The 26,036-nt window shown below is 41.8% G+C and overlaps 1 protein-coding gene across 2 annotated transcripts in view; it reads left to right on the top strand.

Moving 5' to 3' along the window:
• The window catches only part of SUCO (SUN domain containing ossification factor), a 261,352-nt gene that overhangs the window by 24,840 nt on the left and 210,476 nt on the right, over positions 1 to 26,036 (top strand). For both annotated transcript variants that reach the window (XM_081947135.1, XM_081947134.1), the window contains exons 4-6: positions 2,295 to 2,434; positions 23,866 to 24,006; positions 24,165 to 24,309. In XM_081947135.1, the coding sequence (XP_081803261.1) occupies positions 2,295 to 2,434; positions 23,866 to 24,006; positions 24,165 to 24,309 (426 nt within the window). The remainder of the gene's footprint in view (positions 1 to 2,294; positions 2,435 to 23,865; positions 24,007 to 24,164; positions 24,310 to 26,036) is intronic.

The raw sequence follows: 26,036 nt of genomic DNA, 5'->3' as shown, positions 1-26,036 counted from the left end.
AAATGACTCCAATGTGTATTAAATCCAGGGTTTAAAATTGATCCAGAATTTTTAGCATTAGCTTATGACAGCTGATCCTCATTTAGCAATCACTCTCTTCAGTGACTGAATTTGCAATGGTATAAGTATAATCATTATTGTCATTGTACTTTATTGTTGTTGTACTTAAATACCAAAAAATTGGTACTGAAGAAATGATACTTACAATTGATCCTCAATTACAGCCATTACGGCATCCTCACAGATGTGATCGTGATCCCGGCACTTGGCAACTGGCCCAGATTTCTGACTGCTGCAGCATGTTCAGTCATATCATGATTTGAGATCTTCGCTGCAGGCTTCCCACAAGTAAAGTCAGTCAGGAAATTGCTCATGTGAGGTCCTTGCTTGGCTTGGGTGATCCTCGCATTATAATGATAACCAAAGATTGATGGAACTGCTGACGTTAGGTGCCTTGGTCACACTCTAAACTGACTCAGTAGCTGTGCATATCCTTACTTGTAGATGGATTATAAGCTTTCTGATAGATAGAAAGCAACAGGTGAAAGTAGGTAAAATCAGATCAAATACCAATTCAGTTAGCCAGGGCTATGTGCTCTGCTCTCTCCATTTCTCTTCTCTCTCTACACCGGTGGCTGTATCTCAAAGGATCCCTCAGTTAAAATGCTGAGGTTTGCAGATGATACAATAGTCATTGGTCTCATTTAAAATGATGTATGTATACAGATGGGAGGTTGAACAACTGGTTGCATGACAAAGCCAGAGCAGTCTGGAGCTGAATACACTTAAAACTGTAGAAATGAAAGTGGATTTTAGGAGGAGCCCTCCTATTCTACCACCCTTTATAATATTATACAACACTATCAATAGTAGAGATCTTCAGGTTTCTGGGTTCTGTAATTTCCAGGATTTGAAAAGGACACCTAACATTAGAACAGGCATTAAAAAGGCACAACAAAGAATGTTCGTCTTGCACCAACTCAGAAAGCTCAGACTGCCATACAGAGGAATTATTGAGTCTGTCATTTATATTTCTATAACTTTCTGATTTGGTACAGCAGCCAAACAGAACAAGTACAGACTTCAATGGATAGTTAGGATTGCAGAAAAAATAATTGGAACCAGCCTGCGTTCTACTGAGGAGCTGGCTACTGCACAGGTCATAAAGTGGGCTGAGAAAATATCTACAGACCTGGACATAAACTGGACCTGGACATAAACTGTTTCAACTTCTCCCCTCAGGACACTACTATAGAGCATTGCATGCCAAAACAACTAAGCCCTCATTTCATCACTCTGCCAAACATATAATTACCACAATACTGTATTGTGTCCAAGGATACTTACCCATGTAGTATGGTCGTATTATTATTATCCTTCTCATCTTTTCTACTATTTTCTCCTTTTGGTATTTGATGATCAGTTTATGCACCAGAGACAAATTTCTTGTGTGTCCATTTATACTTGGCCAATAAAGTATTCAATTCCATTACTACCTCAAAGGTACAGCACTTAATGCTGAGCAGTTACAAATAATTGTTACAAGTAAAATCAATGTTAACCATTCATAAAGGTTATATATGATACTAATTGCCTTGCTTAGGAATGAAAATTCGGGTCCCAATAGTGGGTCATAAGTCAAAGAGTATCTGTATCATAATATGCTCTGTTGGATAAAAAGCCAAAATATTGTACAATTTTTAATACCTTAGTCCTAAGCAAATCTACTATAAAACCCTAATCTGCATATAGATCTAGTGGATATGCTAACTGTATTTATTTCGAGATGTAACTCACCCTTCATAAAAAATATTCCAGGATCAGTAACTATGCACAATTGCCAGCAATAAAACAATTGTGGAAAAAACAGAAAAGATAATATCAGAAAAAAAAGGATTTAATGAGTGCTTGTGTTTAAAAACATGTACAGTCCCATGACTACATTAAAAAAAACTGACTACCTGAACAGAACATTTAAATTTGTTAGGTTAATTACAGTTTAGTTTGAAGCAGAAAATCATCCTGAATTAGCATCTAGAATATTTAGCTTGGTTAGTTTCCTTTGGTAGAAAGTTGGGATATAAATTGAATGCCATGTGTTACATAAATAAATAATTTTAATAATAGCTTCAAAATCTCAGTATTTGTTTTTTCTGTTCCCTTCCTCTTTAAAATCCTTTAATTTACTCTATTACTAAAACTGTTGACTTTACCTTCCTTTGTTTTGAGTAATAAAATGTAAGTTCTGGAGTTGCTAGAATTAATGTTAAAATTTGTTGTGCTTTTTTGAACAGAACATGGAAAAGGGAGACTTAAAGAAATCTGAAATTCAAGAACAGACTTCAATTAATTCAAATGAAGTTTCTTTTATCATAAATAATATTCCTGAAAATATTTTCAGCATACCTACCTCTGAGATCTCCTCAGACTCCAGGTAAATATTTGTTTTCTCATTTTGATATTTACTATTTTAAATTTGCTTTGTATATTTTATCAACATGGCTTAGTTGTATGAGTAAGCAGCTTCTGTATGTTTTATCCTATTCTCTTTCTTATTGAAATATGATATGATATGATATCTGTTATACTATACTATACTACCATGTTTCCCCGAAAATACTACCTGTCCTGAAACTAAAGCCTTGCCACATTTTTCGCGTGGGCAAAAATATAAGCCCACCCCCGAAAATAAACCCCCTGGACAATCTCCCCCCTCCGGCCAGGCAGATCTAGCGGTATCCCAAAGGCGCCAAACTGCGGGAACGAGGTGGGGGCAAAGGCGCTCGCATTGCTTGGTGCTTTCGTGGTACCGCTAGGTCGGTCAGCGGCGCTGTGCCCAGCTGAAGAGGGGTTGCTGGGCAGTTGCTCTCTTGCGAGCGGGCTCTCGAAGAGCCGGGCACAGCCACAGGGTCGAATGGCTGTGTTGCACTGTCACAGCAGCAACATAGCAGCCATGAGGTGACCAAGCTCGTGAGCAGCCGCCCGGCAACCCCCCTTTCCAGCTGGGTACAGCACCGCTGACCGACCTAGCATACCCGGAAGGCACCAAGCAACGCGAGGGCCTGTTCGCCACCCTCCGCCTCCCGTGGCTCGGTACCTTTGAATGCCCCTTGGTGAGTGAATGGGGCTCTGCATGGTTGGAGAGGGGGGTTGCACAGTGGCTTTTCCGCTCCCCGCTTGCGTGAAGGGCACCTCTGCTGCTGGCACCGCCCACCGCCTGGGTATTTTTTTCAAAGCACGGAGGATGGATGTCGCTCTGGGAGTACGATCTGTAGCCCACAACTAAAGGGAACTGGTGGCTGTGAGAAATTGATGGTGGCAGAATAGGTGAAGGGGAAACTTGCAGCAGCAGAGATGGGTAGCACAGCAGTATTGGAACATTGAGTTAGAATGCTCTGTTCTCTAAAGCTGAATGGCAGGCTGAGCAGACCAGACCAGACAGCAGAGCTGAACTAACCAAAGAGCTGAACGGCAGGACGAGAGGAACTGACCAGAGCAGAGTTGAGGCCAAAAAGACCCGAGTACCGAAAGACTGAATGGAGCTGGTGGAGAAAATGGCAAGCGGCTGAAATAGCAAAAGACAGAAATGAAAGCAACAAATTAAGCCTGAGATCCCAATAGGCAGAGAGGAAAGACCCCAGTAGAGAATAAAAATAAATACAGGACAAAAAAACAGAAAATAAAAGACAAATAAATATGCAAATAATATAAGAGTGGAACATTAGAAATCAAAGAAGAACAGGATTAATAAAGATCAATTAAATAAATAAGGCAAATTTTAAATAAATAATAAGGTAGGGAGGAATTGGAACTCTAAAATGTAAAAAAATATAGGGAAGAAAAGGATAAATAAAACTAGCTAACATAATAGTAAGTTAAATAAATAGCAAGATAGAAAAATGAGCACAAAAGGCAGAAAAAAGGATTAAAAAATAGGGTTAATTATTAGAACAGAGAAGATAGAAACAATACCTCCATCAACAAAAAAGAGAGATTTTCAAATTTCAATTTTTTAAACTTTAAAACTTTTACATTTTAAAACTTTAAATGAACTACAGGTAATCCTTGAGTTATGACCACAGTTGAGCCCAAGGTTTATGTTGCTAAGTGAAACATTTGCTAAATGAGTTTGCCCCATTTTATGACTTTTTGCCACAGTTATTAAGTGAGTCATTGCATTTGTTAAGTAATACAATTGTTAAGTGAATCTGGATTCCCTATTTACTTTGCTTGTCAGAAGGTCACAAAAGCTGATCACATGACCCCAAGACACTGCAGCCATCATAAATATGAACGAGTTTCCAAGCATCTGAATTTTGATCATGTGACCACAGGGATGTTGCACAGTTGTGTGAAAATTGGTCATAAGTCCCTTTTTTCAGAGCCATTGTAATGGAACAGTAAATGAACTGTTGTAAGTCAAGGAGTATCTGTGTTGCAACTTACAAAATCTTCCACATCCTTAAATGAACTACCAACATTTTAAATTATTTTTTTCTTTCTTTAAATATATATTGAAATAAAATTTCCTACTTTTATATATTTTTTTAACTTTTAAAAGAACCAGCAAAAATAAACAAACTTATGGGACAGGTGACTGATACTATTGTGGTATGCAATATATGTTTCATGTATGTGCTAATGCTCAAAGAACACCCAAATTATACATGTATTAAATATAAACTATATGAATTACTAGACGAAAAAGTTAAGCATCTAGAGGCAACTCCAGCCAAACTCCAATCTACACAAGAAAGCTATACCCAAATCGAACCAAATAATGAACCAAATAACTCCCAGAGGATTTGACCCTGTGGATAAACCCTTGTAGGAAGACAAATGGAGGCATGTCATACATAGAAGGAAACACTATAAACAAAGAAAGAAGCAGCATACATTGAACAAACTTCTACTGCCCAACCTAACCCATCCAGAAGCAGCTGCATTAAAACTGAGCAATCAATTTCTCTCCCTAGATGAAAATACGCGGTCCCATAACCTCCCTCACAAATAAAACGTGGACACCTAGAAAAGAGGCATAATCAAATATCCCTTAAAAATAGCATCATCAAACACAGCTGGGATAAACAGAAAGCACCCCAGACTGCACCCCTCCCCCGAAGGAAGGTGTTGGTGATAGGAGATTTTATTCTTAAAGGTATAGAACCAGCCATTTGCAGTCCAGACATACAATCTAGGGAAGTATGTAGTTTCCCTGGAGCAAAAATCAAGGATGTGGCTGAGAACCTAACCAAAATAATTAGGCCCAAAGATTACTACCCTTTTCTCCCCCTCCACATAGGGACAAATGATACAACAAAGACCCGGAATACAATATTGAGATATTATAAGCAACTAGGCATTAAAGTTAAGGAGCTAGGAGCTCAGTAGTGTTCTTATGAGTATTCCCAATAAATGTTCAACCCCCATTGAGGGGAAAAAAGGATTTTAGAAATAAACCACTGGCTAAAGGGTTGGTGTTGCCAAGAAAACTGGTTTCCTGGACTATGTATTGTATTACCTACACGAAGGATTCTTGGCAAGGGATGGGCTGCACCTCATGAAAAGAGAAAAAATGTACTTGGAAAAAGACTGGCCCAACTCATCAGAAGAGCTTTAAACTAAAATTGAGGGGGGAGGGTGAGCAATCTTTATAATTTTTGAACATAAAGTAAAATCATAAATCCCAAGAAACAAATCAAACAGTGAGGTAGGGAGTGATGAAAAAAAACCTAAAACAACAAGAGATGCAGAAAACATACCCATGGCATTTAAGACCTTTTCAATGTTTATATACAAATGCTCAAAGCTTGGAAAACAAACAGGTTGAACAAGAATACATGAGGGTAGGTATTACATAGTTGCCATTACAGAAACCTGGTGGGATGAAACCCATGACTGGAATGTACTGATGGAATGAATACAAATTGTTCAAAAGAAACAGATCTACAAAAAGAGGAGGTGGAGTAAGAGAACACTATATATCTACAGAAATGCACATGATCAAAGATAAAACCCCTGTAGAATGTATATGGGTCAATATTAAAGAAAAAAGAGTGACAGTGCCATAGGTGTATATTATAAGCCACCCAACCAATCAGAAGAAATAGATGAAGTCTTTGCCAACTAGTTAACAAAAATATATAGGAGGCATACCACAGTAGTAATGGGAGATCCAGATATCAACTGAGAGACAAACTCTGCAGTAAGTGGGAGCTCAAACAGATTCCTAACCAACCTAGCCGACAACTTCTTCATCCAGAATGATGAAAATCCTTAGGATGAAAATCCTAAAGGGGAAAACGAGAAGCATGGGAAATTCTGAAAAATGTGATCATAAAAGCCCAGTCCAGCACAATAACATTGAAAAAGAAAAACAAGAAATCCAAGAAGAAACCAGCATGAAAGACAAAAAGGACAAGTAGGAAAAATGGAAAGAGGGACATATAAGGCAGAATATCAGCAGATAGCCAGAACTTGCAAAGATGAAGTCAGGAAAGCAAAAACTCAAAATGAACTAAGACTTGCAACAAAAGTAAAAGATAATAAAAAAAGTTTGCAACATGTTAATAACAAGAAAAAAGTCAAGGAAACAGTTGGTCCACTAAAGAGAGAAGATGGAAAGGAAGTAACAGGTAGTAGGGAGAAAGCAGAGCTGCTTAACTCATTCTTTGCACCAGTCTTCACGCAAAAAGAAACCATAGCCCAATCTACTAAAAAAGTACCATAAAAGATAGTCTAGAAATAAAAATTAAAATAAGCAAGAAAAAGGTAAGAGAACACCTGTCCAAACTTGATGAATATAAATCACAGAAACCTGACAGATTACACCTCAGAGTTCTGAAGGAGTTGGCAGATTTTATCTCAAAATTGTACCACATCTTTCAAAAATCCTGGAGCATTGGGAGTATTAGAAAAGGGCAGATGTGGTTCCCATCTTCAAGAAAGGGGGGGGGGAGACTCCCAGAAAACTAGAGACTAATCGGTCTAACATCAATACTTGGTAAGATCCTGGAAAAGATAATCAAAGAACAGATTTGCAGACATTTGCAAAGAAACAAATAAAGTTCAAATGCATACAATGATTCAAAAGATTTTAAATATAAATATTCAAATGAAATCAGAACTTTTCCTCTTGAGCCTGATGGATAAACAGTTTGAAAAAAGTAATGGAACATTGTTTTCACATGACTACGCACAAAGATAAAGTAATAACTAAAAGCCAGCATAAGTTGGTTAAAAACAGATTATACCAAACCAATCTTATTTCATTCTTTGATAAAGTGGCTAAATTACCATATTTTTCGGACTATAAGATGCACTGGAGTATAAGACGCAGCAAGGTTTTGAAGAGGAAATTTTTTAAAAAAGTTTTTGCACTCTGCAAACCTTCCAAAAATGGCTCGTTTTTCGTGAAAACAGGCCTGGTTTTCCCCCAAAAAAAGGCATGAATAGCTTTTAGGGACCTTGCAAAGTGCTCCCGGGGATTGGGGGGGGGGCAAAAATGAGCAAAAAGCGGCCCGTTTAAAAAAGGGCCTGGATAGCCTTTAGGATGCTTATAGAGTGCTCCTAGGGGCTGGGGGAGGGTTAAAATTGAGCAAAAAACTGCCTGTTTTTTGCTCATTTCTGCCCTCCCCAGCCCCCAGGAGCTCTCTAAAAGCTTCCTAGAGGCTATGCACAGCCATTTTAGTGAAGAGGGCGGGGTTTCGGGAGGCAAGAAATGCTGTATTCAGTGTATAAGACGCATCCAGATTTTTAGCCTCTCTTTTGAGGGAAAAGGTACGTCTTATACGGTAGTAGATGAGCGAAATGCTGTGGACAGAGTATACTTAGATTTCAGTAAGGCATTCAACAAAGTACACCACAACCTACTTCTTGGTCAGCTAGTAAAATGTGGAACAGACAACATCACCAACAGATGGATTTGTAGTTAGTCGACAAACTGTATGCAATGAGTAGTCCTTAATGGTACTACATCTACATAGAGAGAAATAAGCAGTGGAGTACCACAGGTTCCATCTTAGGCCCAGTACTCTTCAATTTCTTCATAAGTGACTTAGATGAGGGAATAGAAGAGGAACTCATCAAATTTGCAGATGACACTATGCTGGCAGGAATAGCCAACACATAGAAGACAAGCTCAGGATCCAAAACATTTTGACAAACTTGAGCAAACGGCCCTTTCAAACAAAATGAAATTTAATGTGGAGAAAAGCAAGGTTTTACACCTGGGCAGGAAAAACCAAAGATACACTGCAGATTAGGCTAGGCCTGGCTCAAAAACAGTAATTGTGAGAGGGAGCTTGGAGTCATTTTGGATGATGACTTAAACATGAGTTAGCAGTGTGTGGCAGCAACCAAAAAGGCTAATACATTCCTTGGTTGTATAAACAGAGGCATATAATCAAAATTATGTGAAGTAAAATAGTACTGCTTTATAAAGCCTTAGTGAGACCACACCTAGAATACTGCCACCAATTTTGGTCACCACACTACAAAAAAGATGCTGAGACTTTGGAAAAAGTTCAGATGAGAGCAACGAGTCCCTTCGGGGAGAGGGGGCAGTCTAGAAATCAAATCAAATAAAATAAATAAAATAAAATAAAATAAAATGATCAAAGGTCTGGCGACTAAAATGTATGAAGAACAGTTGCAGGATTTAGGTTTGGCTAGTCTAGAGAAAAGAACTAGGGGTGACATGATAGCAGTATTCCAGTATTTGAGGGGCTGCCATAAAGAAGATGGGGTCAACTTATTTTCCAAAGCACCAGAGGGCAGGACAAGAAACAATGTATGGAAACTAATCAAGGAGAGAAGCCAACCTGGAATTAAGGAGAAACTTCCTAACAATGAGAACAATTAAACAGAGGAAGAGCTTGCTTTCAAAAATTGTGGATGTTTCATCACTGGGATTTTTAAGAAGAGAGTGGATAGCTATGTGTCTGAAATGATAAAGGGTCTCCTGCTTGAGCAAGGGGATTGGACTAGAAGACGTCCAAGGTCCCTTCCAGCTCCTGTTGTGTTGTGTTATGTTGTGTTATAGATAATCAAGATAATCAAGAAACAGAACTGTGAACAACTAGAAGCAAATAAAGCTATAAGTAGTTTGTTTAAAACAGATCATGCCAAACCAACGTTATTTCATTCTCTGATAAAGTGGCTAAATTAGTAGACCAGTGAAATACTATGGACATAGAATACTTAGATTTCAGTAAGGCATTTGACAAAGTAGACCACAATCTACTTCTTGGTAGGCTAGAAAAATGTGGAATAGACATCATCACCACCAGATGTATTCAAGACAGTTCTCATGTACTTGCAGTACTCAAGGAGTAGTCCTTAATGGTACTGTCAAGGCTCTGACTAATGAACCTAAGCAAATCAGAACTCTGAGATTGGGGTCCTTCTCAAAGGTCATCTTTATTGAGTACATCATATCAGCACAACTTCAAAGGAAAACCAATTCTAAATCTTTCTCGCAGTTTCAGTATAATTAAACTAGGAAATAACCCCATCCCCAAGTGTCACAGGTCACGTTGGCCAATTGGGTAAATGGGCGTGCCCTCTGGGCACTCCTTCCCCAACCTTATCAGTTGCCAATAGAGATGACCTTGGTTCTCACAAGAAAGTTCTCTGTTGTGTCTAGTAATGCATTCCAACCTCCTTATCCCCTTTCCCTTCTGTGTGGCAACTGAGGAACAGAAAAATGGCTGCTGCCAGGTTCGGTTTGAAGTTGACAGATATTACATCCACACGGAGAGAAGTAAGCAGTGGGGTATCACAAGGCTGTGTCCTCTTGAATATCTTCATAAATGACTTAGATGAGGGAATAGAAAGGGGACTCATCAAATTTACATATGACACTAAACTGGCAGGAATAGCTCAGGTTACAAAAAGATCTTGACAAACTTGAACAATGGTCCCTATCCAACAAAATGAATGTTAATATGGAGAAAAGCAAACTTTTACATTTAGGCAGGAAAAGGTACACTAGGCGAGGCCTGACTCAAAAAAAAGTAACTGTGAGAGGGACCTTGCAGTCCTAGGGGATGGTCATTTGAATATGAGCCAGCAGTGTGCAGCGGCAGTGAAAAAAACTAATATAATCCTGGGCTGTATAAGCATAGAATCAAGATCATGTGTAGTATTAGTACTGCTTTATAAGACCTTACTAAGACCACACCTCGAATACTGCAACCAGTTTTGGTCACCTTATTACCAAAAAGATGTTGAGACTTTAGAAAAAGTTCAGAGCAATTAAGATAATCAAAAGCCTGGAGACTAAAACATATGAAGAATGGCTGCAGGATTTAGGTTTGGCTAGTCTAAAGAAAAGAAGAATTGTGGGTGATATGATAGCAGTATTCCAGTATTTGAGGGGCTGCCACAAAGAAGAGGGGGGTCAACTGTATTCTATGAAACATGAGAGGGCAAGACAAGAAACTATGATTGGAAACTAACCAAAGAGAGAAGCAACCTGGAATTAAGAAGAAACTTCTTAACAGTGAGGACAGGTAGAACAGCTTGCCTTCAGAAATTGTGGGCACTCCATCACTGGAGGTTTTTAAGAACAGACTTGACAGTCACTTATTTGAAATAGTATAGGTTCTCCTTCCAGCTCCCGTTCTGTTCCATCCCATTCTAATCTCTTTTTGTCTGGCTCACTTAGTCATGGCAAGTCACCGACACCATATTACAGTTTATTTATTTTTTGAACTCTTTGTTTGTTTGTTTGTTTGTTTTATTGGATTTATATGCCGCCCTTCTCCCAAAGGACTCAGGGCGGTGTACAACATTAAAAAATCGCACCCGGAAAACAACCAGCAACCAGTGCAGGCTGCCTAAAAGGGGTGTAACATGGGAGCACCTAGGTACCCCCATGATAACCTGCGCGGCTGCATTCTGGACCAGCTGAAGCCTCCGGGTGCTCTTCAAGGGCAGCCCCATGTAGAGAGCGTTGCAGTAGTCCAGGCGAGAAAGGACGAGGGCATGAGTGACTGTGCACAGAGCTCCAAGACCCCACTTCACAAAGAGGGACTCACACCCGCCTATCTGAGGCACAGTGACCTCCTGAGGTCTGAGACTTTCCCTAATAACCATCGCTGCCCCCCCACCAAACGGGATGACATCATGGGGAGATGGAACGAGGAGATGACATGTCCATGGGGGGGGCAGCCGGCAGTGTTCAAGGGGGTAGCAGGAAGCTATGTCCATCATAAAAATTGTCGGTGTTGGGGACAATATGTAAGGGTAATGGCCAGCTGTCCAAAATCGCTGCAGATGCTAGCCTGCGAAGTGGTGAAGCGGTCAGTGATGGGGGCAACGAGGACAGCGGCGGCATCGGCAGCTGCTCCAACTCCGACTCCAACAGCTAATCTCCGCCCACGCCAGTTGCACTCACATACATCGCCAGGGCCGTACTCCGTTGACCCAGTCCATAATATCACAGGAGGGGGGGGCAAATGGCCAAATGGCACAGTACGGTGGCCCAGGCAACGGCGGCAATACCGGGGGGGCACCACGAAGGACCCCCCCCACTCCAACCACGCCCACGCCAGCTCCCGAAGCCATCTTCTGCTGGCGTTAGCATCCATGCCAGCTGCCTCAGCCACTCCCCGCTGATCTAATTTATCAGGTTCATAAGCAATGAGGAGGGGGAGAGCAACCGGAATAACACCACGGCGTGGGGAGCGGCAGCTGTAGAGATCCCAGACCGGGCGTCCCGCCGCCACCGCCGACCATACCCACGCCAGCTGCAGAGACCCCAGGCCGGGTGTCCCACTGCAGCTGCTGACCACACCCACGCCGGCAGCTGCCGACACTCTCCATTCTCCTTTCACCGCTAACCGCCCCATTTCACTCATGATGTTCCGGCTATAAGGCAGGACATCGCAGCTCAAAGGTATCCCCCAAGGTCCCAGGAAGTTCTCATAGCTGGACCTGGAACCAACGATGGAATAGGGTACCCCTGCAAGCCCCAAGACGGACAATCATCTCCCCGAAGCTCTCCTCAAACGCGACAGGACACCATCTTGGGCATGCATAGTAGAAGTTCAGAAGTAGTTTTTCATAATTAGAAACTTCAGTCCAGCGAGATAGTATTGTAACAGTATTTATTTACTGTGAAAAAGCAAGCACATCTGGATAGTTTCATAGCCAACTTAGAGTTTCTTGGTGCATGGTGGAACTCTTTACTAAATCTGATCATTATCCTATCCTAATCTGAATGGGAAACTAGCTGTTAGTTGCGAAGTTATGTCTGACCTGTCTGACCCATCGTGATCCCACGGACAATGTTCCTCCAGGCCTTACTGTCCTCTACCATTCTCTGAGTCCATTTAAGCTCACACCTACTGCTTCAGTGACTCCATCCAGCCACCTCATTTTCTGTCTTTCCCTTCTTTTGCCCTCAATCTTTCCCAACATTAGGCTCTTCTCCTTCTTCTCATTAGGTGACCAAAGTATTTGAGGATCATCTTCAGGATCTCGCCTTCTAAAGAGCTGTCAGGGTTGATCTCCTCTAGGACTGATCGGTTTGATCGCCTTGCAGTCCAAGGGACTCCCAGGAGTCTTCTCCAGCACCATAGTTCAAAGGCCTCATTCTTTGGCACTTCAGTCTTTTTTATTGGCCAACTTTCACAGCCATACACTGCAACTGGGAAAACCGTAGCCTTGACTATACGTACTTTTGTTGGCAGGGTGACGTCTCTGCTTTTTAGTATGCTGTCTAGATTTGCCATAGCTTTCCTCCCCAGGAGCAACCATCTTTTAGTTTCTTGGCTGCGGTTCCCATCTGCGGTGATCTTGAAGCCCAGGAAAATAAAATCTGTCACCAGCTCCATTTCTTCCCCATCTATTTGCCAGGAAATGAGAGGGCTGGAGGCCATGGTCTTCTTTCCATGCCTTCATTTTCTTTACTATTGAAAATAATGACTTAGAATAAGAGCATATGACATTCAACATACATGTTTTATAAATTTGATAAGAATACTGATCTATGTTTTTCTGAGCATAATTTTAAACCAGATGTGCAAAATCATACTCATTTGCTATCTAAACCATAATTTGTTTTTGCCAAAACAATGGTAGATTTCTTCCTTCTGCTATCAACTGTCCCACTGAGTTAGACAGCAAAAGAAACTCCTCTGACATTTTTTTCACCAAATGTTTACTGAAGATTTCATATGGGTACAGAAGTAGAAAAAGTCAGTTCTAACGATTTCAAGTGCGAACAGCATAGGAAAACTTTCCCTTTCCCCTCTTGGACCACCCGTTGTCCACCAATTATTTGCACTTGCTTTGTTTTGTGAACAGTTTGTCTGCTCAGACCTTCCAACTGATTTTTAACAGTAACAGTAACAGTAACAGAGTTGGAAGGGACCTTGGAGGTCATCTAGTCCAACCCCCTGCTCATGTAGGAGACCTAGGGATTTGAACCGCTGAAGTGCCGACCTTCTGATCGACAAGCTCAGTGTCTTAGCCACTGTTGGATCCCTCTCAACCCAATTGAATAAATGAGTGAAAACTATAGTTATTTGTTTACTAGGTTATCTTTATCTAGTTTTAGGACTTGTGAGAGAGAGACTTGTGTGAGAGATTTTTAAGCATCGTTGTATATAACCTTTTCTTATAAAGATAAGATCAGATACCTACAAAGATTAGTATCATTGAAACTGATATTCCCTTTATGGGAACAAAAGTTGGAATTTAAGAAGCAGGATAGGAAGAACATTGTCACTTTTGAAATTTGGTGTTGCAGAAAACTCCCATGAGTACTGTGAAAATAAGAAAATAAACCAATGGATGCATCAATCAAATTAGCTCAGAGTTCCCACTTGCGATACAAATGACCAAGCTCAAATTATCCTTCTTTAGAAATATTATGTGAAGACTTAGCTGTCTGCAAAAAGCTGTAATGCTATCGAAGGAGGAAGGGAAGAAGAAGACTGGCAGCAAGATAGATGGATTCAGTTATAAGGGCAATGAATATACCATTGGGAGACTTGAAAGAACGTGATAGGGAGATCATAGAAAAAAATCTATGTGGTTGCTAAGAGTAGAAAGAGACAATGGCAGATAATACACGCTTTAGGATACAGTTGATCAGGTTCTAAAAGTCTGATTTGAACTTGTTTGTCAAGGCTCTGACTAATGAAATCAAGCAAATCAGAATGCTGAAACTAGAATCCTCCTCAAAGATCCTCTTTTTTGAGTACCAACTCTAAATCTTTCCCGCGGTTTCAGTATAATTAAAATAGGAAATAATCTCATCCCCAAGTGTCACAGGTCACATCTTAGTTTTCTTAATGTTGAGTTTCAAGTCAACTTTTGCACTCTCCCTCTTCACCCGCATCAAGAGGTTCTTTAGTTCCTCTTCACTTCCTGCCATTAGAGTGGTATCATCTGCATATCTGAGGTTGTTGATATTTCTCCCGGCAATCTTAATTCCAATTTTTGATTCCTCTAGCCCTGCCTTTCTTTAAATTCTGCATTCAATTGGGTGTATCTTTATCTTTCTCGCTTTCCTTTTGCTTCCCTTCTTTTCTCAGCTATTTGCAAAGCTTCCTCAGATAGTCATTTGCTACCACATGTACAATGTTGTGAACCTCCATCCATAATTCTTCAGGTACTCTGTCTATCAGATCTAATTCCTTAAATCTATTTGTCATCTCTACTGTATATTCATCAGGGATATGATTTAGTTCATACCTGAGTGGCCTAGTTCTTTCCCCTACTTTCTTCAATTGAAGCCCAAATTTTGCAACGAGAAGCTCATGATCTGAGTCAGCTCCTGGTCTTGTTTTTACTGACTGTATAGAGCTTCTCCATTTTTGGCTGCAGAGCACATAGTCAATCTGATTTCTGTATTGACCGTCTGGTGATGTCCATGTGTAGAGTTGTCTCTTGGGTTGTTGGAAGAGAGTGTTTGCTATGACCATTGTATTCGCTTGGCAAAATTCTATCAGCCTGTGCCCTGCTTCATTTTGTACTCCAAGGCCAAACTTGCCTGTTGTTCTGGTCATCTTTTGGCTTCCTACTTTAACATTCCAATCCCCTATGATGATAAGGAGATCATTTTTGGTGTTAATTCTATAAAGTGCTGTAGGGCTTCATAGAACCGGTCAATTTTTTGAGCACCAGTGGTTGGGGCATAGACTTGAACTACTGTGATGTTGAATGGTTTGCCTTGGATTCGAATTGAGATCATTCTGTCATTTTGGGGATTGTATCCCAGTATTGCTTTTCCTATTTTTTATTAACTATGTGGCTATTCTATTTCTTCTGAGGGATTCTTGCTCACAGTAGTATACCTGGTGGCCATCTGAATTATATTCCCCCTTTCCTGTCCATTTTAGTTCACTGATTCCTAAGATGTCGATGTTAAGTCTTGTCGTCTCTTGTTTGATCAGCTTGCCTTGATTCATGGTTCCTATGGAGTATAGATCTTTACAGCATCAGACTTTCCTTTCACCACCAAATACATCCACAGCTGAGCGTCCTTTCAGCTTTGGCCCAGCCGCTTCACTCTTTCTGGCACTACTAGTACTAGCCCTCTGCTCTTCCCCAGTAGCATATTGGAGACCTTCCAACCTGAAGGGCTCATCTTCCAGCTAATGAAAAGGGCTGATGTAGTTTCCATTGTCAAAGAAGGGAAAAAATAGATCCAGGAAACCACAGACCTATCAGCCTGACCTCAATACCAAGGAAGATTCTGGAAAAGATAATCAAGCAACGAATCAATGAACACCTAGAAGCAAACAAAGTAATAGCCAAAAGCCAACATGGGTTTGTCAAAAACAGATCATGCCAGACAAATCTTATTGCATTCATTGACAGTGACATAATTAGTAGACCAAAGGAATGCTGTGGACATAATTTACTTGGACTTCATTAAGGCATTTGATAAAGTAGACCATAACCTACTACTTGATAAGATAGAAAAATGTGGATTAGACAGCATCACCACCAGATGGATTCACAACTGGCTGACCAACCGCACTTAGCGTGTAGTCCTCAATGGAACTGCATCTACATGGAAATATGCAGTGGGGTACCCCAATGCTCTGTTTTATATCCAGCACTCTTCAACATCTATCAATGATTTGGGTGAGGGGATATATGGGGAACCCATCAAATTTGCAGATGACACCAGGCTGCCAGGAATAGCCAACACTCCAGAAGATAGGCTTAAGATACAGAAGGATTTGACAGACTTGAACAGTGAACAAAATGATTTGTAAGGAAAGCATTCTTAGAGATAGGATGGGAGACCACCAGAAGAGCCAGGAGGAGGGGGTAAGGGAATGGCAAGAAGGCAGCAGGGCTGCCGGTGCCCAAGTGCTAAGGCAGGACTTCGTCCCTCCCTCCTCCTCCTTCCCATCTCCTCCCTCCCTCCCTCCCTTCTGGTGAGGCTGGGCAGTGAGTGGGCCATGGAGGTGGTGGAGGCACTGGTGGTGGGCTGCTGGTCCACTGCTGCTGCTAGGACTCTATGTGCTGCTCTACTAAGACTGGAACATGACTATGCTCATCACAGGTCAGCTGTCTCCTTTGCATGTGCCCAGGAGGAGTGCTAGGTTGGGTCAGGGCCAAGGTGGCAGGGATCGGCTCCTTGCTGTCTCCAGGGCAGCTCCACTAACCATATCCCAGGCTGGATCTGGTTTGTGGGCCCTGAGTTTTACATATTTGCCATAGAGGGTGTTGTCTAGATATAGATGATTTAAACCTCTCTCTGTGCACTGCTTCTTCTCTGTGAGCAGCAGGTGGGGCAATGCCGGTTAGATGGTAGATTTTATGTTGAGTAGGTTTAAGATATCCAGTAATAATTCTGCTAGTTTCATTCAAAGCAACACCTACTTTCCCAGCATGTGCTGAGTTATATCACACTGAGCAGGTGTATTCGTCTGCTGAGTAGCAAAGAACTAGAGCTGTTGTCTTAAGAACCCTTGGTTTGGCATCCCAGGTAGAGCTCATTAATTTCCTGAGGATGTTATTTTGTCTACTGACCTTCAGTTTAGTATTAGTACAGTGCTGCTTATGTGTTAGGGCCCTATCTAGAGTAACCCCTAAATATTTTAGCCTGAGGCAATGCTCCAGTAATGTACCTTCCATATAATATGCAGCTTCCTAGCAGCCTGCTTATCGCAAAGATGGAAGGCACATACTTGATTTTTTTTTGGATTCGGTCTTAATTGGTTATCACAATAGTTTCAATCCTGCTCTACCAGTGCTTCATTTAAATGTATTAGCTGGATTGGCGGTTGATTTCCCCAGGCTCATGGTCCTGGGGGATTTCAATCTGCCTTCCATTGGCGAGACATCCGAGTCAGCTCGGGAGTTCATGGCTTCCATGACAGCTATGGACCTAACTCAGTTAATTCAAGACCCCACCCATAATGGGGGACACACGCTCGACCTGATTTTTGTATCTGGGCAGTGGATGAATGATCTAGATTTAGGGGATATTTCTATTCAACCCTTGTCATGGTCTGATCATTTCCTCATCAGGCTTGACTTCCATACCGCTACCCCTCGCCGCAGGGAGGCGGAACCGACTAGATGGTTCCGCCCCAGGCACCTGATGGACCCCGAAGGGCTCCTGATGGAGCTTGGGACTTTTCCTGAATCCCTTGCTCACAGCTTGACCGAAGCCCTAGTGGAAGCCTGGGATAGGGTTGCTGCTGGGGCTTTGGATTGTGTTGTGCCTTTGCGGCCTCTGACCCGGTGTCGATCCCGGATGGCTCCCTGGTTTACCGAGGAGCTCCAGGAGATGAAACACCGGAAAAGACGCCTAGAGAGTGGCTGGAGGGCCAGCCGGTCCGAATCTGATCGAACACTAGTAAGAATTCATATTAAATCCTACTTAGTGGCGATAGAAGCGGCAAAACGGCGATATTTTTCCGCTCTTATCGCGTCCGCAGATAACTGCCCAGCCGCCCTGTTTAGGGTGACCCACTCCTTACTTAACCAAGGAACTGGGGAAGACCCCTTGCAGGGTAGGGCTGAAGAATTTGTTCAGTATCTGCAGGATAAAATCGCTCAGATCCGGACAGGCTTGAACTCTGACTGGGTAGATTCGGGTGAGCCGACGGGCTGAATCTTGAGGAGACAATCTGGGATGGGTTTGACCCTGTGACCCCCGAAGGCATGGACAGGATTATGGGGAGACTCAATGCTGCCACTTGTGTGCTGGACCCGTCTCCCTCTTGGTTAGTTTCGGATTCCCGGCTCCAGGCGATTACCAACGCTTCATTGAGAGAGGGGTTCTTTCCCACCGCCTTGAAGGAGGCAGTGGTGAGGCCCCTCCTTAAGAAGCCTTCCCTGGACCCAGCCTCTTTAGCCAACTACCGTCCGGTCTCCAACCTTCGCATTGTAGCGAAGGCTGTCGAGAGTGTGGTAGCACGTCAGCTTCCCCAGTACCTGGATGAAGCTGTCTACCTGGATCCGTTTCAGTCGGGTTTCAGGCCCGGGTACAGCACGGAGATGGCATTGGTCGCGTTGGTCGATGATCTCTGGTGGGTCCGGGACAGGGGCTGCTCCTCTGTCCTAGTCCTATTAGACTTCTTGGCGGCTTTCGATACCATCGACCATGGTATCCTACTGTGACGACTTGGGGGTTTGGGAGTGAGGGGCACCGTTTTACGGTGGTTCTACCTATCGGATCGGTCGCAGTTTGTGTTGACTGGAGGGCAGAGATCGACCCCCAGGCGCGTCACTTGTGGGGTGCCCCAGGGGTCGGTTCTCTCACCCCTACTGTTCAACATATATATGAAACCGCTGGGCGAGATCATCCGTGGTTTTGGGGTACAGTATCATCGATATGCTGATGATACCCAACTTTTCATCTCTACCCCAAACCACCCAAACGATGCCCTCGACGTGATGTCCCGATGCCTGGAGGCTGTGCGGATCTGGATGGGGAGGAACAGGCTCAAGCTCAATCCCTCCAAGACTGAGTGGCTGTGGTTTCCGTCACCCCGATTTGTGCATCTTGTTCCATCTTTGATGATAGGGGGAGAAATTTTAGCCCCCTCAGAGAAGGCTCGCAATCTGGGAGTCCTCCTGGATACGCGGCTTAGTTTAGAAGAACACCTGATGGCCGTGACCAGGGGGGCCTTTTACCAGGTTCGCCTGGTACGTCAGTTGCGCCCCTTACTGGATCGGGATGCTCTGTGCACAGTCACTCATGCCCTTGTCCTTTTTCGCCTGGACTACTGCAACGTTCTCTACATGGTGCTGCCCTTGAAGAGCACCCGGAGGCTTCAGCTGGTCCAGAATGCGGCCGCGCGGGTTATCATGGGGGTACCTAGGTGCTCCCATGTTACACCCCTTTTAGGCAGCCTGCACTGGTTACCGGTTGTCTTCCGGGTGCGATTCAAGGTACTAATTATGACCTTTAAAGCGCTCTATGGCTTAGGCCCAGGGTACCTGCGAGACCACCTACTGCCACCAATAGCCTCCCACCGTCCAGTACGATCCCACAGAGTTGGCCTCCTCAGGGTGCCGTCGGCCAGACAGTGTCCCAGGGGACCCCCAGGGGGAGAGCCTTCTCTGTGGGAGCGCCTTCCCTCTGGAATGAGCTGCCCCCGGAGCTTCGCATAATCCCTGATTTCCGGTCCTTCCGACGCGCCCTAAAAATTTGGCTTTTCCAGCAAGCCGGCCTGGCCTGTTAATTTTATTTAATTTTTAAAATGTGAGTGTTATATAAATTGGATTTGTTTTTTGGACTGTTTCTAATTTCCTTTTAACTTTTGTACTATGTGTTTTTTAATGCTGTACGCGGCCCTGAGTCCTTGGGAGAAGGGCGGCATATAAATCTAATAAATCCAATCCAATCCAATCCAATGAAGGAAGACTCCGAGGCTTGAGTTTCCTCAAAGTTCCATTTTATTAGAGATGTCATATTGGCACAACTGGGGAAAAACCCGAATCTGAAAGTTTTCAGGTTTTCCCCACCCAAATTTATTTATTTATATTTATTTTCAGTATTTCTAGACCGCCCCCTCTCCCCGAAGGGACTCGGGGCGGTGTACAGGTGTGTCATTAAAACGAATACAAAAGACAAATATCCTATACCCTTAAAAACAAATTAAACCTCATACAACTGTACAAAAAGTAAAAATTAAAAATTAAATTAAAAACAACTAAAAGCATACCCCTAGAAAATTTAAAAAATGCAGGCTTGAGGAACTAAAATTGGGAATTAGGAATTAGGCCAGGCCGGCTAGATTGAACAGGTGGGTCTTTAGTTTCTTACGGAAGGAGCGGAGGTCGGTGGTAGTCCTGATATCTGGGGGGAGGTCATTCCAAAGGGTCGGGCCCATCACAGAGAAGGCCCTACTCCTGGGCGTCGCCCGCTGGCATTGCCTAGTGGACGGCACCCGGAGGAGTCCCTCTCTGTGAGAGCGAATCGGCCGAAGGGATGTATGGGGCATGATACGAAATGAAAGTTCAAGTCCCTGCCCAGCACCCACATGTCCATCACATGAGCCATTCATGCACCATCCAAAACTGGAGGTTCCTCCCAGTTACATAATCGCAGCTGCAGGGCAAGGTGTCCTTGACTCCCTGAGAAAAGAATGTTATTTTGAATATATATTATCCATATTCCATATAATCCCCTCTTCCATTTTTCCACAGTAGGAAATGTGGCAGGCCTGAAGGACCAATATAAAAGATGGCTTCCAGGTCTGATGGGCTGCCCCCCCTCCAGCAGAAAAGTGTGTCCTGTAGTGAGAGTAATAGAGGGGATTAAAATCATACTCCTAATCACCTCTTCCCCCTCCTGGGGGACCCTTTGACTTATTAGGATATTTGTCATGGAATTGTTTAACCAATCTGTCTGCTTTCCCAACCCAACTCTTAACCCAGGTAGCTTCAGACAAAAAGTACCCTTTCCAATGAACTAAATATTGTAACCGACCCTTATATAGTTCAGAATCTAAAATTTCCTTCACTTCATAATGGGTTTCTCCTTGCATTACTATAGGAGGAGGAGGTAGTTGGGTCTGAGGTCTTAATCTAGACCCAAGGGCTGCTTTCAGCAGGCTACAATGAAACACAGGATGCATTTTCCCTAGAATGCGGGGGAGGCTAAGATGAACTGTTACTGGGTTAATTACTTTCATTATTGGGAAAGAACCTAAAAACTTAGGTCCGAGTTTTTTGCTAGGCAGCCTCAGCCATATGCAATTGCTTAATAGGAAAACTTTGTCTCCCACAAGGGGTATGCAGAGAACAGTGTTTGCCTGCTTTTTATATTCCTCCACAGCTTCTGCCAGCACTTTCTTTGTATTCTCCCATCCCTTCCTCAGAGAATCCATCCATTTTGCCAAAGTCATTGAAGAGGAGGGTTCTCTGAGTAGCTCAGGCATGAGGACACATTCCATGCTGCTGGTAACTTGGAAAGGGGTCAGTCTGGTGCTGCTATGCACAATGTTGTTGCAAACTACTTCTGCAAATGCTAATAGGTCCGCTCAGTTCTCTTGTTGGTAATCCACATAGCATCTTATGTATTGTTCCACCATTCTGTTTACTTGCTCCACCGCACGGTTCGTACTTGGATGAAAACCCAAGCTAAGTCCTTGTGTGGATCTGACGGATCTCAGGAACACTTTCCAGAACTTGGCCATAAACTGGACTCCTCGATCTGAGATGATTCGGTGGGGTATTCCGTGCAGGCGATAGATATGTTTGATGAATAGTTTAGCTAGTTTCTTTGCAGAAGGCATTCCAGAAAAAGCAGAAAAGTGGCATGGAAAATAAATCAATTACTGTCCAGATTATTGTGTTTCCTCCACTCTCTGGGAGTTCAATGATAAAATCCATTGTGATTTCTTCCCAAGTTCTGCTGGGGCTTGTCACTTGCTGAAGGAGTCCAGGGAACTTTCCTGATCTCATTTTCATGGCCGCACAGGTGGCACAGCTCTTCCCATAGTCTTCCACATCTGCTTTCATCTTTGGCCACCAGAATTGCCTTCTAGCAAGGTGCTTCTTCAGAAATCCAAAGTAACCAGCTACCTACGAGCCATGGCTGCGCTGCAACACTTCCAATCTCAAGGTCGCAGGGACATACAGTTTGGATTCTTTCCATGCTAGCCCATCCCTCATAATTAAGATATCTTTATTGTCAGTGAGCCAGGGATTGGCGGGTAGCACAGTTTTAAACATAGCTGTCAACTTGTCCTGGCTGGGCCGGGTCGTCACTTGGCTTGGTTTCTGGTGGTGACTTGCACTGCTGGTTGGGTGGGAGGAATGATGATGTGGACTACTTCCTCTCGGCAGTTGTCAAACTGCAACTTTCTCAACAAGGCATCTGCTAACAGTTTTTTTCCCCTGCTGGGATGTACTTTAATTAGAATTTGAATCGTCTGAAGTACTGTGCCCAGCGGACTTGTTCATGAGACAATTTTCTGGGGGTTTTCAGAACTTTGAGGTTTTTGTGATCAGTCCAAACCTCAAAAGGCACTCTTCCCTCCTCTAGGAAATGTTTCCAGCAGACTGCATAAGCTTCCTTCTTCCAAATGGCCCGTTGTTTCTCGGTGTCAGTGAGTTTTTTAGACACATCAGGCATAAGGCAGGAGATGTCCTTTTTGATCCTTTTGCAGAAGTACTGCTGCCACGGCTACATCAATGGCATCTGCTTGGATGATGAACTGTTGTTCGGGATCTGGCACTGAAGGATCGGCTCTTGGGCAAATAGCCTTTTTAATTTTTCAAAGGCTTTTTGACAGTCTATTGTCCAGGCAAGTGGCTGGTTTGGCTTTTGTATCATTGGAGGAGACCCCATCTTCAACAATTCTGTTAGGGCAGGGCAGCCTCCGCAAAAGCCAGGATAAATTGCTTGCAAACATTGGCAAACCCCAGGAAGCTTTGAAATTGTCTGCGGGTTCGTGGGGGCTGCCAGTCGAGCACTGCTTTTACTTTCCCTGGATCCATTTCTACCCACTGGATATCCGGTAGCCTAGGTAATCTAGGGAAGTTTTGTAGAATTCACACTTTGACAGCTTTGTGTAAAGCTTGGCGGCAAGGAGTTTTTTCAGTATCTATTGTATTAGTTTTACATGTTCTTCAAGTGTTTCACTGAATATGAGAATGTCATTCAGGTAAACGCGAACCCCTTCATATAGGTGCTCATGCAGCACTACATTGATTAGCTGGATGAATATTGTGGGGGCCCCTTGCAAGCCAAATGGCATGACTTTAAATTAGAAGCTACCAAGTGGGCAGTTGAATGCAGTTTTCCATTCATCTCCCTCTCTGATTCTTATGCTTCTCTTAAATCCAATTTGGTGAACACCTTGCCCTTGGACAAGTGATTTAGCATGTCCTTCATGAGGGGGAGGGGGGAGGCGTTCTCTATGCACACAACATTGATTACACAAAAATCAACCCAAAGCCTCATTCCCCCTATCTTTTTTTCTTTGAATTATTTTTTCTTGTTATTAATTAGTGACACGGGAAGGGTTCGGAAGGCCAAAAGCACCCATATTCGGTCTGTAAGGCACACCTAAATTTTTACCCACTTTTAGGGGTAGAAAGGTGTGTCTTATACTCCCAAAAATACAGTATTTCAGTGAAAAACTCTTAACATTTGTTTAGCTTCCTCTTTTTCATGCTGCTTCTCTTCTACCACATCCAGTTCTTCAAATACCTGAATTTAGAAAACATAGAAGTTTGTACATATTTCTTGCTAACATTTAGACCTCATTCAAATCTTGGATTTGAATTGAAATGTAGATCTAAAAACAAGACAAGTATTAATTATTTTCACACAAGATTGGGATGACATTTTTATACTGCTATCTTGTTTTTTATTTATGTCTAAATTGCATTCTGAATCTTTGGTTTGTTTCCACCTCTCTTCAGTGCAATAGAAAATTCTAGTGCTGATATCCTTATAGTTAGCACTACTGAAGTTGAACAGTCAGAATCTGATTGTGATATAAATGAGGCACTTGAAACTGATTCTCAGAGTGAACCTTCCTCGCTTGTTACTTCCCCAGAGGGGTGAGTATTGAAATGCTTTTTGTCATGATATCTTAGTGGCAGTTCTGTACTTTCTATTTTATATACTAATGTTTATGTAATAATTTATTATAATGTATTAAATTTTAATGACAAACATAGCTGAAAATTTTTGTTTTAAATTATTACATATTTTATAGCCTTGTAGGTCAGCATACAGAAAATATTTCTTCACAAAGGAAAGGGAAAATGACGAAGTCAGAATTTGATCCCAAAATTTCTGCAAGTGAGCAAAAGACAGCTCCAAAGGCTGCTTTGAATGCTTCGGGTAACATAAGAGCAGAGGTAACTAAACTTTTCCTACCCCATTGAAACTATTCCAATGAAACCTGTTCTCTTGGGTATTATATTTAGGTTATTTCCAAATATTATTAAATAATAATAATGATGATGATGATGATGATGATGATGATGATGATGATGATGATGGAAAAAGATACCAAAAATGAGAAGGTGAAGATTTTGTGGGACTTTTGATCATCATTTGGAATACAACACGCCAGATATCACGGTTGTAGAGTGCCGAAACGTACAATTTATTGATATCGCAGTACCATGAGATGGCAGGGTCGAAGAAAAAGAACTGGAAAAAATCACAAAATACCGCGACCTGGCCATTGAAACTACCCGATTATGGATGAAACATGTAACAGTGATAACCATTGTCATTGGGGCACTTGGTGCCATGTCCAAGAATTTTATAAGATAAATCAACAAATTGCAGCTTCCTACAATAACACCAGCAGAACTGCAAAAAACTGCAGTACTTGGAACATCGTACTTGGTTGATACACTGGCAGCAACCCATTTTAACCATTAGCACCAGTCAGTGGTATTTGTGATGCATTTTTGAATGTTCAGTTGACTGAGTTTCATGTTTAATGAATAAAGTATAATTATTATAATAAATACTAAATAATAATATTTAGTCTGAAAAGACCTCTGCTGTTTTTAAAAAAATGTTTCCAAGTATTCTTCTCTGAGTTTGGAAAAACGTTATCAAGAATTTGAATTACATAAATTAATAAGCTCTTTCAATCCATTTAAATAGCTGCAGTTTAAAAGTGGGATACTACAGCTAACAAAAGATTTCATTACTAATATATTAAAATCAGTTTTCTGTAATTCACATTAAACTAATTATTTCACGTATTTGTTTCAGAGCTTTGCTTTATTTTTTATTGAAAATTAAGCAAGTTAACACTTTGACTCATTTGAAAAACTATTTATTTTAAGATCAGGAAAACAAGAATGTGGCATTAACTCTTCCTGTTTTGTATTATACTTTGTTCAAAGAAATCATGTGGAGAAAATGTTTTCTGGGTTTTAAAAACAAGGAAAACAATAAAACAAAAGTAAATACTGAAGAAATTTGATGCTTTCAAAACCAGTTAAGAAGGAATAATTTTAAAGATGGTACACAGCTACATCTCATTACATGATAAGGAAAACGGTTTAATAGCTCTCATCCTTTATTTAAAATTCAAATCATATGAAAAATGCTTTTGTCCCGCATAATTCTATATCCTTTATTTATGTTGATTTAATTTTTGTTGATTTACTTATGTTGATTTATCTTGCTGCAACAACTCTTTTTTTCCTGGTATTTCGTTGTCTTGTATTTTTTAAATAATAATATCCTACTTTTCTATCAGAGGCTTATACTTTGTATTTTAAGGTGACATACAGTATAATGTTATAAATAGTACCTTACAAATAAAATAACAGTATAGTAAACATATAATAAAATAAATAGTAAAAAAACTACAAATACAATCCATCTGAATGGATAACTTCTGAAACACCGTGTAGCCTCAATTAGGTCAAGAACAAGGCAGAATAATATGCTTAATGGTCTGTCTTGCTGCTTAGACTCTTAACTGACAAGACTTTCTCTTTTATTTACATAAACCATGTTCAGTTGTGATAGCACAGTAAAAATGTATTGAAGAGAAAGAGGGAATTTTTTGTGTCCCAAATTCTAAAGGGACTTCAGGAAATACATTTTCTGT

The sequence above is a fragment of the Natrix helvetica genome (genome assembly GCF_964273705.1).
Source record: "Natrix helvetica genome assembly, chromosome: 3".
Classification (NCBI taxonomy): domain Eukaryota; kingdom Metazoa; phylum Chordata; class Lepidosauria; order Squamata; family Natricidae; genus Natrix; species Natrix helvetica.
The sequence above is the reverse complement of the archived record's forward strand: the minus strand, read 5'-3'. Positions and strand labels throughout refer to the sequence as shown.